The 14,626-nt window shown below is 42.7% G+C and overlaps 1 protein-coding gene across 1 annotated transcript; it reads right to left on the bottom strand.

Moving 5' to 3' along the window:
- Nucleotides 1-2,752: 2,752 nt before the first annotated feature.
- On the bottom strand, nucleotides 2,753-13,524 carry COMTD1 (catechol-O-methyltransferase domain containing 1). The gene is made up of 8 exons (XM_042863270.1): nucleotides 13,386-13,524; nucleotides 12,380-12,513; nucleotides 11,299-11,404; nucleotides 10,395-10,513; nucleotides 10,065-10,119; nucleotides 8,437-8,570; nucleotides 6,052-7,713; nucleotides 2,753-3,906 (listed from the first exon to the last, which is right to left on the bottom strand). The coding sequence occupies exons 1-7, from the start codon at nucleotides 13,465-13,467 to the stop codon at nucleotides 7,561-7,563; spliced, it is 783 nt and encodes a 260-aa protein (XP_042719204.1). The 5' UTR covers nucleotides 13,468-13,524; the 3' UTR covers nucleotides 2,753-3,906; nucleotides 6,052-7,560.
- Nucleotides 13,525-14,626: the final 1,102 nt, after the last annotated feature.

Here is a 14,626-nt window from a genome sequence, read left to right as displayed (position 1 = left end):
GCTGACAGGAGGCTGAGGGACTGTGGGTGCAGGCACCTTGCCCATCTCTGCTCATAGGGCTGCAGGCAGGTGCAGTCCCTGTGCGGGGTGGTGGGGAGATGCTGCTGCTGCCTTTGTACAGCTGTTGTGGCCTTGTGTGGAGTTTGCTCCAGAGTAAGCAATAATGGTCTTAAAAAAATCACCAGTTTGGATTGGTCCACCTATATATTCTTTTAAGTGATTCCTCTTTTAACTCTAAGCTACTCCAAGGAGATATATTTTTGGCTGACCTTTAAAAGTAAACTTCCAATGTTTGCTTCCTAAAAAAAGAAGCATTTCAAATTGTAAACTTACATCATGAACAAGTGTAAGGTTTCTTATGCACATCTTCGAGTAAGTCTTTCTGACTTACATTTGTAAGAATATAGTTTTGCAAGTTTCCCTTCACCTGTTCTTCAAGAAATTTGTCTGGTTTTGCTTTTAGTTGTTTGTGGATGGTTTTTTTTTTTTTTCATGCTCCCTGCTGGAGGTTTTTGCTGCCTCTTGGGATTCTGCTACAGGCCAGAAATCCCTGAGACCACATATGAAATTTTGTGTCCAGTTCTGGGCTTCCCAGCTCAAGAAAGATGGGGATCTTGTAGAGAAAGTCCAGAAAAGGGTTACAGAGATGATCAGGGGCCTGGAGCACCTCCTGTGGAAGGAAAGGCTGAGAGACCTGGGACTGTTTAGCTTAAAGAAGACTGAGATCTTATCAGCGCTTATAAAGGAAAGCCCTACAGAAGGATCTGTACAGGCTGGAATGATGGGCTAAGACCAATGATTTGAGCTTCAGCAAGACCAGATGCAGGGTCTGTTGTGACCTGCACTTTGGTCCCAACAACCTCATGCAGTGCTACAGGTTTGGGGCAGAGTGGCTGGAAAGCTGCATGGTGAGAAATGATCTGGTGCTGCTATTCATTGTATTGCTGAATATGAGTCAACAGTGCAGCCAAGAGGGCCAGTAGCACCCTGTCTCGTATCAGAAATAGTGCAGTCAACAGGACAAAGGTGATGGTCATCCCTCTGTACTTGGCTCTGGTGAGGCTGCACCTTGAGTACTGTATTCAGTTTTGGGTCTATTGCTACAAGAAAGACATTGATACCCTTGGACGTGTCCAGAGACAGGCAACAAAGCTGTGAAGGATCTGAAACACAGGTCTTATATAGAGAGCAGCTGAGGGAACTGGGATTATTTAGTCTGGAGGAAGCTCAGGGGAGACCCTATCACACCCTACAATTCACTGAAAGAAGGTTGTAGTGAAGTGAATTGGATGTCAGACTCTTTTCCCAGGTAACAGCAGTAGAACAAGAAGTAATGGCCTCAAATTGTGCTGGAGGGTTAGGTTGGATATTAAGAAGAACTTATTCTCTGAAAGAGAGGTCAAGCACTGGAACAGGCTGCCCAGGGAAGTGGTGGAGTCACTGTCCTTGTAGGTGTTCTAGGAAAATGGAGATGTGGCACTGAGGGACCTGGCTGTATTGTGATGTGTTGATGTTGGACTAGATGGTCCTAGTTTCCAACCTTAATGATTCTGTGATTCTAAATATCTGAAGAGAGAGTGTCAAGAGGATGAAGTCAGGCTCTTTACAGTGGTGTCCGGTGACGTAACAGTGGCAACAAACAGGAATGCAGAAAGTTCCATCTGAACATGAGGACAAACTCCTTTACTTTGAGGACTGTTCCAGAGCACCAGGTGTAGGTGCTTGGAGAGGTTGTGGGCTCTCCCTTCCTGAAAGCAGTCAAAACCTGCCAAGTTCCTCTCCTGTGCAACCTGTTGCTTTAGCAGAGGAGTTGGACTAGATGTCTCCAGGTGGCCTTTCTGATCCCTGGGATTCTGTGATTCTTTGTATCAGTGACTCCTGTGGCAGTGCGGTGCTGACACTGGGTGTTTTGTAAGCCCCTTCTCCCCTGGAAAGCAGACTCTTCTGTCAATGTTTTGGATCTGGGGGGATTTGAATTCGGGGTATTTTGAATGTACAACTTGGTTTCATCCCGTGTGCTCTACATGCATGCAGTAGCTGGGCATTGTATTTACTTGTGCCAGTAGTAATAACACTCATTAACTCATTTGCAAATATAATTTCACAGTGTCAGAAAGTTACTGCTTTCAGTTTACTAACAAACCCCGTGTCCCTACCCCAGCATAACTCAAAAGGTTGCTGTAAAAATGCACAATCCCTTGGTTTTTCAGTAGGCTGAATACTAGGATAAAATTATGAGCCTTTAAACTAAATAATAATTTTTTCCTTGTAGCTTGAGATCTGTTCAATCAATAATCTTTCTGCTAACTCTGGGGAGAATTTTAGTTGCCTCCATAAAATGTTTTAATTATTTAAAATCATAAAATATAAGTAGGCACAATTTGCTTGGAACTCATTAGGGAAATATATGAATAAGAAGAAAAGATGATGTTTGCTTCTGCATTAATTTAAAGCAGTCTCTAAAATATGAAATCTAATCCTGGAAAGCGGTGACTTATCAGCAATGTTTACTTTTCCTATAATAGGAATAAATATTAAAGCAGCTAGTTATGTGCTTATCCCTACAGTATTGCACAGAGGCAGAAAGGATGACAAATAACTTGTCTGAAATCCCACATTAATTTCCCTCTTTTAAAGGTTTTATGTTTGTTCATTTCCTTTTCCAAAACATTGCCTTTAAAATTATTATTATAAACCAGGTGACTTAGAAGCCATGAGTAGTTGCAAATGCATGAGACCAATTTGTGCGTGATTAGACTTAGGCAGGGGTAATGCTTTATTCTGAGGCAAGCCCTTGAACCTGGAGCAAACATGGGGCAGTACCTGCAGCAGTGAGCTTGGTTGCTCCCTGCCCAGTACTTCTTGCTTGGTATCCGGTCAGAAATCCCTGCTTGGAAGGCCTCTCTGGTTGCACTTACAGCTTTCCACATGTTGATTCTGGGAAGCATAAGAAAGTGGTGCTGCTGAAGTGGAAATGAAAGGAGTAGTAAAATAAAAACTGATGGAAAACACCTGGTAATCAGTCCAGAATCCATATGTGGGGAGCTCAGAGGCTCCTTAAATGAGATGGCACATCCCTCACGAGGAAGAACATCTGGAGCTGTTCAGCACGGCCATGCTGCAGCTGCAAGGTTCATCAACTGCTGCTGTGCTGAGCATCAGCAAGGCTGCAGGGCCTGAGATGTGGTACGTGCCAGGTCCTTGCTCCTGAGTGGCTGGGGAGCTGCTCGTGTGTCAAAGGAGAGGACTTGGATGAAGCTTAGTCATGTTCCTTTCTGTATATCTTAAGGGCTTTATCACAAGAAGCACACCAATTGTCTTCAAGAAGCAGTTCACAGGAATTGCTGACCATGTGTGATGTAGTTAAACTTGAACAGACTAAAAGCACTTCAACAGCTCAGTCCTGAGTGCTTCCCAAGCTGCAGGTAACTCCAGGATCCTGCTGTCTTCCCTCTGGATATAGTGGAAGAGGCCAGCAGTGTTGCCATGCGCTGCTTTATGCTGAGTGAATGTTGGCTGCTTATTGGAGTTGCAGTTACTAAAAGATTCTAATTCCGCTTTGCAAGTCTTTAGTTTGGAAAATGGTGAGCCTATACTGTGTGAGCAACAGATGTGATGCTGGGAATCAGGTTCAGACCTGTAAGCTTCCATACATGATCTCGCCATTAGAGAGAGACAAAGACTCATGCTGTGTTGTCGTGTGGTCTGTTCTCACCACCTAAGGAAAGCCTAAATTCCCGTGGTCCCCGCAGATTCCCCAAAGCTGATTCACCACTTGAATTAAACCATAATTATACATTATCAGCAGTCACTTTACAGTAAGGTTGAAGGATTAAATGCAGTTAGTAGTGATGAATTCCAGACACGCAGGGCAGGAGCTTGAAGAGAAGGCCAGCTTCTGAGTAACTACAAGATAAAGTGTAATGTATTCTAAATATTTGATTCAATTAAGCTTCCTTCTGCTCTTTGTTTCAGCTTACAGATGGCTCATCAATCTATAGTTTAGGGACACATTGCTATTCTTTCTAATGGTAATTACATGATCAGGATGGAGACAGGTCTGATTAAATGCTTGCAGTACACTCTGCATATTTGAAATGGAGCTGAGTCCATAGTAGAGGCGATGTGGTAGCCCCGCTGCATGCAGATTCAGACTGGCATTTAACAGTGCCATCTGAACAAAATCAGTCTTATGCTAGCCGAGGTGATGGGGACTTTGCCAGTTCCCACCATTCAAGGAGCAGGAGGAGTTCATTAAGTCAAAAACTGTTTTTGAGTTTTGCTGAAGTGTTATTTGACCATTTCTTCTCAGAAACTTTCTGACTCTTTAGATCTGCTTCACTGAGAAGATAACCTGGATTTTGCTATTAACTACAGTCTGTGATAGTCATCCACTGACTTTTGCAAGTTTAGGAAAGGCCATAACTTTTAGATCAGGGCACGTATTCTTACCAGCTTGTAGCTACCTTTGCAGCAGATCCACACTACAGTAGATGCAAAGAATAATTCCGTAAGATTTGAAATCACACTTCACTTTCTGTCTCATCCTCCTGCTTAGAATAATCTATCAGTAACAAAACCTGTTCTCCTACACAAGAAATCAGTATCTTTAAATGCTTTGTGCTCACTTTTATTGTGTAGTTGTATGTGTGGTGTAGTCTGACTTCCACGAAGCAGCATCCAAAAGTGATGAAACAGTGATGAGCTGCTTCACTCACTGAACTTTGTAAGCTCTAGTTCATTTCAGTTTGCCCTCATACTGAGTAAAATAGAATTGTCTGTTCAATGTTCTTATATGACAAATACATTATTAGGTGTATCTGCCTTTTCAGATTGTCAGTAGATTGTCAGTGAAACTTGCCTGCACATCCCTGAAACACTTAATGTTGGTGTTTTGAAGAACAGAATCCTTCTGCCTTTCAGCAGAGATAATCTATTAAAACCTGCTTTTGATAGAGCTCAGATGATCTAAGTCCTTCAGGGAACTTCATCTATTCAATCTCTCATCTATTATCTACGCTTTCCCTGTAAAACCAGGTACCACTTTTCTTTCCCACTGCCTGCCTTATGTGGTGAGCTCACCAGATGGGTACAGCCAGTTTGGTTTCAGTCTCCTGATGGAGATGTTACAAACAATGCTATGATCTCTAGCAGGAATTAAATATAGTCTTGGACGCTGCTGAGGGTAAGGTATGAGTGGGTTTGTTTGTTTCCATCCTATTTGCTAGGGTAGAGCCTTCAGTCTTACAGAACTTCAAAGAAATCAAAGGGACTTTGTGCCATTGCAGAGCAATGTTTGGCAGCTGTTAGCTTGGTTTGGAAGCCCAGTCAGGAAGGTACACAGCCCTTTGGGACCAAAACATGAAGAGTATGTAGCCAGTTCAAGTGTGTAAGTATTGTTTGTAACCCTTACCTTTTTTGTTATCCACTTAAGTAAGATTGTAATGTGGAACACAGCCAGAAGCTTTGCATGAAAACATGATGACCTTGTATATTTCTTTAGCCTCTCCATCTGAAAGCTATTACATCATTAAGACTTCACTAAGGTGTTATTTCTTTCATATAGATAAGAACACTGAGGCACAAAGAGGTTGGCAGCTCTAAGGGTAAAACTATACCCTGAGAAATAAATTGTGCAAGCTTTATGCCCTATTTAAAACCTCATGGAAGGGCCGTACACACCTTGTCCTGGCCTTCTCCCACGGATTTTACATCACAGCAGCTAGCCCTCATTTCAGTAAAGTACTTAAGTACATCCTGACGTGCTGTGCTGAATCAGGGTTTTAACTGGAAGAGACGGAAATAGAACAGAGATCTCCTTGCTCTGACACAGCAGGCACCACTTCCTTTCCTCACAACTTTCCCACTGCAGCAGTAGGAACACAGTATCCTTCAATAATTACCAGCAATTTTTAATTTCTGGTTCAAGAATCCTAGCACAATTTTTTTTTTTCCCTGTTATAACTTTTAACATTAAACTCTGCTTCTTTTCCTTTTGACAATAGGACTCGTTATTCTGCTATTAAGAGCAAGGTTCCTGAGTTCAACTACCATTGCCTGCTGTCCGGCGGTGCAGAAAACTCAGCTTCCAAGTGCTGTGAATGTCAGTTATGTGTGCCATTTTTCCTGCCTTAAAAGAAAAAAAAAAATGAGTTCAGTTACCCATTTATGTTGAAGGACTCCATGGTTGTTGGTGCTTCGTAGCACCTAGCAAATATCTTAATAATAAGAGAATGTAGTCTTCTCCAGAAGGTGTGTAATTTTTACTTAGTCTTATCACACAAAAATGAGTCACCAAAATAAATTCTCATTTGGACTTTTTCAATTAAATAGTGTCCTCTAGAGCTTTCATGGACAATGACCCCTTGACCTTCTGTTTATTTACACTGTCATTAAAAAATCAAGGTGTCTAAGCCAGTGACGGTAACTAGGGAAAAAAAAGGGGGATTTTATTGGCCCAGTTCTGTTAGAAACATGCAGGATGTGTGAAGTCCCAGTGAAACTGACAGATTCACTCTTTTAGTTTGAGACAGATGTTCCCAACAGATGGGAACCCACAGAAACAGTATGATGAACACTCTTACCTGCATGGATTCTTAGTATGTAGAGAAGTACTAAATAGCTCAAAAATAATCAGTTTGATGCTGCTTTTTGAGACTAATGGTATGTGAGTTCCAAGTTCACTCTCTAGTGTTTGCCCTCCTCTCCAATCCTCAAAACTGTGTCACCAAAACGTACCTTAGCCACTTCTTTATCCATCTTGCTATGACTTCCACAGAAATAACCCAACAAAATGAACAGCAATAAGGCAACCAGAAAATGGATTTTTTTTTCCTCTGATCTCTTAGTAACATACAAGATTTTTTGCTTTGTCCTTCTTAGTTATTAAAAAGCGTGACCTTTTTGCTCTTAATTAATGCAAATTTGTGCTGAGTTGTATCAGCAGTTTTTATTTTCTCTCAGCTTAACTAGTGCTTTATCTAGCTGCTACTTAAACCCCTTCTTCCTGTCCAAATTCAGGACTTACCCCTCATCAGTAGAAGGTGCAATTAATGTCCCTTCTAATCAGTGAAAACATAAGGGAAGAATATTCTAGTGGTTAAGATTTGTTTCAGAGGGTGATTTTGGTCGTCTCCATGGTCTTGCCTCAATTACTTAATGTTTCCATGTTTTAATTCCCTGTGTCCGTACCCTCCTTTTGTCTCAGACTCAGTACCCTCTTTCAGGACAGAAAATCTCTTTGTTGTACTGACGTAGTTGGAAGTCAGTCATTCTACACAAATTCATTTATTTTTTTTTAATCACTGTTTTAAAAAGGTAATTTTCTAATATGCTTCCTTTATTATAATTTATTAAAATAAGAAGCCACACTATATTGCCAAGCAAATCATTCTCCTCAACTTAGCTGCCCTTAGAGTCTTGATGATTCTGAAGTCTACTTTCCTAAGCTGCGCTGTGCTGTGGAGGTGTGGGTTAAATAATCATTTTTGACAGCATTCTGGCTACATTTCTGCTGGTGATCTGATGCTTGCTGTTTCCCATGTGCTGGGACACCTCCATTTACAACTTGAACACTAATGTCACTCCATCCCCCATTGGGATCATGCTGATATTGACTCGTGCATCTCTGACAAGCTTCTCATTGAGCTGGTGGATGCTCTGTGTTGCCAAGTCATCCTTTCTTGGTTTTAGCACCATTCCACACCGAAGAACCTATTGAAAAAAGCAATGTCATGCACCTCATTTGTTCCAGTAAGTTCCCTGGACTAGAGAGGAAGTTCTAGAAAAGATTATGTGTGTTTTCTAGGAATTGATATCTTATTTCAGATTGCTAATGGTTTCCATCACAGAGTTGTCATAATAAAGTGGGACTGGGAGTCTGCAGAATTGGGTAACCATACTTCTACTGCAGATCAGAAGCCAGAACAAACAAAAAGTATGACAAATGTATTTCTAAAAGCCCCTATCTGGCTGACACCGTAAACCTGAAGGTCTCTAAAGTTTACCATCATTCTTTGTTACTAGTAAAAGTCCTTAATTTATAACTTATAAGTAGTTACTGATTACAAATAATACCTTACTTCTTGTGTAAATAGTAGAAAACACTACAAGACAAAACAAACTAATACAGAGCATTAGCTGTAACGAATAAACCTTTCATCTCAGGCTGTTTAGGTACTAACATAAATTTAACAACTACTTCTTACTTTTGGGCGCAAGAAGTTCTAAATATAGTGTTGCATAAAGCTTACTTTGATAGTTTTTGTTGAATTTTAAAGCCTCCTTTGTATTATATGGAACAAAGATGTTGCAACTCTCAATAGAGATGCAGGTGAGAAATCAAGTTATTAGAGTCCCACTGTGACTTTATTTTCCCTTCCCAGAGGGGAAAGCATTAACTCCCTATGCTACTACCACTACAACCACAGTACTTACATTATCAATAGCTATTATTCCCCCTTTCTTTATGAGGCGCAAACATTTTTCATAGTACTCATTGTAGGTTTCTTTATCCGCGTCAATGAAAGCAAAGTCAAAGGTTTCTGCTTCTCCACCAGCCAACAGCTCATCTAGATGGGCAACAAAGTGAGTCGTTATGCCTTGGGTAATGCTGCGTAAAGGTAGGAAGTAATCCATATCTGTCGATGTTCTCATTAAATAATGTGTTTGGTGCTTTGACCAGGCAGCCTATTCTTCCACAGCTAATTACCAGTAATGTTTACCACATATGCATCTTACCCAGCTTGGTTTCTATCGTAAAACACCAGGTCACTGAGTGCTGCCAATGTGGAAGAAGTTCAAGGAGCAGTTATGAAAACCCACAGGATACAGCTGGGGCTGCTGAATGGTGCAGCAGAAGTAAGCAAAGCAGTCTGAAACTGGATGTGTTCCACACCTCTAGTTGTGTTTTGAGCTGATAAAGAACTGTGTTCTGGAGTGGATTAGTGTTTTTCTCTCATTTAGGAGCAGGTCCTGTATGATAGTTTCTAATTGATGACCAAGTGCCACGATGCAGGTCATGAACAAACGCTGCCAAAAATCATCAGCACAGTAAAAGACAGCTATAAGTAATTCCTCTCTGGGCCAGGGCAAGTGGAACTTAGATTTAAGTTCTTATAAATTGTCTTCTTGAAAATTCAAAACTGCTGTTTCAAAGGGGCTGATGCTGTCTTCCTAAGATTCGCTCCCTTTCTGCTCTCCCACCCTCATCCTCTGTCATAAGAAATTTTTTTTCTGAAGCATTGCCTAGACAAAGCTGTCCATCAGACTTCAAGGACTGTGCATCCTGGCAGATTGCTAGTATTTTCCTCTTTAGAAAAGAAGAATGAATTTGGAAGTAATACAAGGTGATGGATGGGTCTATGGATCATCAAACAACCCTGCTAGAATCCTTCTATATTCTGCTAATACCTCCTGCATTCCTAACAATTTTATTGCATTTCAGTATATTTATTATTCCCTTTGCTCTACATCTTCTTTTATTGACTGAAAAAAGCCACTGCTATTCTAATGGCCCTGCATAGTTTTACTGCATCCTAAGTCTCAACTTCTTTGAACCCAAATCACCTACTACACCTTAAGTTTTATCTTGGCTTCTGTATTTTCTTTTTTCTCACACTGCAGCTCTTTCAGAAGACTCTTCCTCTCTACAACAGAGTTACACTTACTTAGAATGGACACTGGATAAGAAAAATTGGGCTTTGTCTAATTAATCTGTTTTAATCAGCTTTTCCAGAAGCAGCTGATAATACTTCATAGATTAAACAAGGCAATGGACAGGACAACTGAGTGACCAGCGTAGCTTGCTACACAGGATAAGCATTTTCACCTCTCTGCTAACACATACCAAAACCGTAAACTTGTAAAGTTGTGTTTTGTTTTGTGGTTGTTTGTTGGGTTTTTTTTTTTTATTTTTAATTTTTTAAGGAATTCTTCAGGTAAGAATATCTATTTCACTATTAGCAAAGTTATCAGATCCAATACTGTATTCCTTGGATTTCATCAGCATTGTATTTGTCTTCGGTTTTTAAGGAAGGAAAGAAAGCATATTTCAGGTTACTTACCAAGTGTTTGAGTAGCTGGCTTAATCCGTAGGTCAATTTTATGATCTACTCCTGCCTAGGGTGAAAAAGAACACAGAGATTACGAAAGTTTTCAAGAAATAACCTCTTCGTATCTTGCAATGAAGGTGTGATTGGTGTTCAGATATCTTTTCCTATTATTTCTAGGATTTCTAGAAAGAAAGAGATTATTTGTCCTCTCAAAATAAGCTGTAGCAACCCTTGTTATAACAATACGAATGCTTGTGTGTGAATGTAAAAGTCTAAGATACCAAAATTCCTGGTCATGCAAAAGAAATGTCGCAAACATGTAATAGTTAAGGTGGTACTTACTTCTTTCCACAGTGGCTTTCCAATTTTGGCATAATCTTCATTTATGTCACAAGCAATAACTCTGCCATTATCTGGCAGGGCAAGTGCCATACTCAAGGCATTATATCCTGTGAGAACTCCTAGGAAAATCACAAAAGCCATAAACAATTATAATGTTCTGCAAAACTGATGAATAGTGAAATAGAATGCTCCTTTCAGGAATAATAAGCATTAAAAAACAAAGAAAACACAACAACATTAGAATCAAGGATGGCAATTTGCTACTGGACTCAAAAGGCTTTCCACTCAATTTAAACATTATGGGAGTTAGGAAGATTATTTTAATCCATCTCGTAGCAAAGAAATGTGTTGTGCCTCTTTATTTCTTCCCCTTAAAGGTTTCCTGGACGTGCTAGGCAAAATTAGTCCTATATCTGAGGATCACCCACTTATTTAAAAGTGGAGCTCAATTCTGAGCCAAAGGGACTGCATCGACCCAGGAACAAAATATGAGGGCTTCATAAGAGATGACAACGGTAGAGGTGGTGGGACCTGTACCTGGCTGCTCAGCAGCTTTGGGAGATCCTTCTAACATGGGCGTGTTAAGGGAAATGAATTGGGTGCTGGACTTCTGCAGCAAATTGCTGGCCAACACTGCAGACCCAAGTGACCCATTAGCCTAATATTTCAGGTTGCCTCTGAGTTGTTGAGACACACATGCTGATGACAAAAATACCAAATGCAAGTGGCAAGTATGTGCAAATCAAATGCTGCTTTTCACACTGTAGCTTGTCCGCCTTAAAGCTGACACAAAGATGCAGTACCTTAATTGTATTTGATAACGTTATCTTATGTAAACATGTTTGGATTTGGACAAGCACAGCCAGGAGATTTTACTACAGACAAAACAAAGTGACACTCTTACCTACTTCAATAACTTTCTTGGCTTTAATGAGTTTGATTAAATTTGCCATCAGCTGAGCCTGGTCACAGGACACCATCATTCTGCCCCAGGGATATTCTGCAGTGAGCTAAAAAGGGGAAAGAAATTAATACATCAAACAAACAAACAAAAAGAACCCAAACCAATATCCTAAAAGGGGGGGTGGGAGGGGGAAACAAACGAAAAAACCCAACACCTCCAAACTAGAGAAAATATATACTCTTATTTTTCTCATTTTAGATGGTATTGTGCTCCATTTATGAGATAGAAATTGTTTTGAATTTAACAATAACTAAGATGGATGGTGGGAGGTCGTACACACTGACTGGTTATTCAAAGCAGAGATGTGCCCCAAAGTTACCCCATCGCTGTAGCAAACTCAGAAATGTAAATGATGAAGAACCTTAGTGGAGTATTGACCGTAAATGTCCTTTATTTCTACACATATACACAAGTGGGTATTTTTTATTTATTTTCTTAATAACAAGCTTTGCTGCTCTTAAACCTCCAAGACATGTAGGATGTGGATTTTGTGTTGGTTTTGTTCTTTTTGGTTGGTTGGTTCTTCCACTTTTAAACTATCAGGTCCAAGCCTGTTTCTGAAGGTTGGTCTGTGTAGCTCTGGCTGCACAGCACAGAGCTGGAGGAGTCAGGGTAGGAGGGACCCAGGCATTGTGGAAAGGACAGCAGGAGAAGCAGCTATGCCATAGCAGTTCAGTGGAAAGGAATTTCAATTTCCTTTCCTACAATTTCCTTTCTTCTCTTGGGTCCCATTTGAACCAACCAGCCCCAGTATATAATATTCAATTGCTTTTGTATGGGAACATTACATCTGATTTGGTCAGACCAAGCTGTGAAGCAGGAGGCACTTGTTCTGAGCTGTGGAGCAGGCTGGGGGCAATCACCTCTCTCAGATAGTTTCCTTATATGTCAACTAAAATTAACTTCTAGAAGTCACGTGGTAAAGGCAAGTGAGGTCCAAACACATGGATAAGATGGCATGTTGAAAATGTAAAGCAATACTATCAAATGAAAAAACTATGCTGGGAGACAAAATACCGACCAGGCGCAGCTTCTTGAGAATTGGATGCTCCCTCAAGGAATGATCCAGTATATATTGCCACAGAGGGCTGCTTTTCCCAATAATACTCCTGTGTGGTTTGGATGTCCCAAACAATAGGGATGGATATCTTTTACCTACAATAAAATAAAATAATAATAATAAAAAAATAAGATAACTTGGAGCTCCAATAGTGATGTTTTGCAATTGTCTGCTATAGGCTGCTTAAAGAAAAAAAGCACCGAAGTTAGAGTGCTTTGCTCTGAAAACTGCTGTGAAAAATAGAGATGCAATGCAGCTGGGCAGCTCAGTGGACTTCATATGCGTATATATACACATATAGATATATATACATACACCTCTGAACTGTACAGCTCAAGGCTGCAAAGACTGAACGGAAAAGGATTGGGCATGAGATGGTTAGACGTTCAGCAGCTGGAGGTGAAGGCCCCCAGGCAGCCTGACCTTACAGGACACGTAATTTCATGGGGCTACAAAGGGACAAGTGTTGCAAGACATGGGGCAAGCGCAGGGAGAGAAACGTGACCGGGGCATGACACATCGGATGGCCTTCGCACGGCAGCGCCAGCGCCGTTTCCTTAGCCTGGGGCCCTCGTTCTGCAGATGACAGCCGTCGGGCTCCGGGGCTGTCAGCTGATGCCTCTCCCCAGGCTCCGCGCTTCTATCGAACCCAACTTCAGCCCTCCCGCCTCCTGCTGGCGGAACGCCGCCAAGGAGCGCTTTCGCCCCACGGCTTCCGCCGCCCGTGGCGGTCTGTGTCACGCGGGACGCGGCCGCTCAGCTCCGCGACCCCCCCCGAGGGCGGGAGCATCTGCCGCCCGCAGCACAGCGCACGGTGCTCCTGCCCGGCCGGGGTCGCGGGGCAGGCAGCGGGCCGCTTTGGAGAGGACTTCGGCTCCGATCTCTCCAGCCAGGCTGCAGGGCGCGACTCGGGCTCCGGCTCCGCTTGTTGCTGCGGCCCAGCAGGAAGAGAGAGCGCGCCGCTTACCTGCTAGCAGCCCCGTCGCGAAGGCGACCCCGAGCATGGCCGTGCCGACGGCCACCTCCTTGGGCACGCTGAAGAACGGCATCTCGGGGCGCGGAAAAGCGGCTGCGAGCGGGTCGGTGCGGCACGGCGGAGCGAGGCGGGGCGGAGCTGTCTGCCGCTTGATGCGGGGCGGCCCGGGCCCGCCCCCTCCGTGCTTCCTGTATCGCATTCGTGCCACGTGCGGCGCGAGAGCGGGAAGTTGAGGGATGCTGTGTCTTCCCTCGAGGGAAACGTGTGTCTGCTGGAGTATCTGTGGAGAAAGGGCTGCGACCTGCTTTCTGTGAGCATCGCATCTCACTGCTGCTTCTTCGTTTCAAAGCGTGTCCTGGTGGCGTGTAGGCTGGCAGCACCGCGGCGGAGGAGCTCCTGGCAGAAATGTCCTCCCTCCACCAGTCCTGGAGGTGTGCCTTCTCTTTCCTCAGCACCCATAGTGAGGTGCCAGCAGGCTCCTTGTCACAAAGTGCATCAGACTGTGCCCGAAAGCTGTGGGTTTCTGGGTGCAAGGAATCAAGCCAAGGATGGGGAACAGGTCCTCTGCTCTCATGTCAGACCCTTCTAGTTGGTTAGAGGTCTCCCTCATCACAAAATGCATGGATAAGTGCTGAAAGGACGGTGCGGTCCCACTTGCAGGGACCAAACCCTGGGGTTTGGTTGTCATTTTGTGAAGTATTGGCAATGACAGGCAAAGCCCTTGCAAGATGCAGAGATCCATCTTTCTCTTGGGAAATGAAATTATCAATCCTGCATGCAGACCGGGACTGCAGGCATTGAGTGGACTGCATGTTGGCCTAGAGAGATGTAAGATGAAAGCAGGTAACGCTTCCCTTTTGGCACATATCCTGTATAAAGCCTGATGAACTATGCAGCATTAGGTTAGGATGGTAACTTTTCAGCTGTGTCCTTAAGCTAGCAAAGCTGTCCAGTGTCAGTACAGTTAGCATAAAGAGATTCTCTTGTAAGTCGTCTTTAGTGCAGGATTAAGTATTTCACCCAAGGCAGAAGCTGTACTTATTTTTATGGGACACAGATTTGCCCATCACTGCATTTTTTTCCTGTGTTAGACCTTATTTATAAGGACTAGGGCTCAGAGCTCGTGTATTTCTCTTGCAGCAGCTCAGCTAATCATGTCAGGCGCTAAGGAGTCTGCTGTGCTTTCTGACTTGCAGAACAAAGCAAGAAATCTGGTCTATCTTGGCAGATAA

Source organism: Lagopus leucura, unplaced genomic scaffold (genome assembly GCF_019238085.1).
Source record: "Lagopus leucura isolate 7727_CA_CO unplaced genomic scaffold, USGS_WTPT01 Super-Scaffold_739, whole genome shotgun sequence".
NCBI classification, from domain to species: domain Eukaryota; kingdom Metazoa; phylum Chordata; class Aves; order Galliformes; family Phasianidae; genus Lagopus; species Lagopus leucura.
This window is presented reverse-complemented; position numbering and strand designations above follow the sequence as displayed.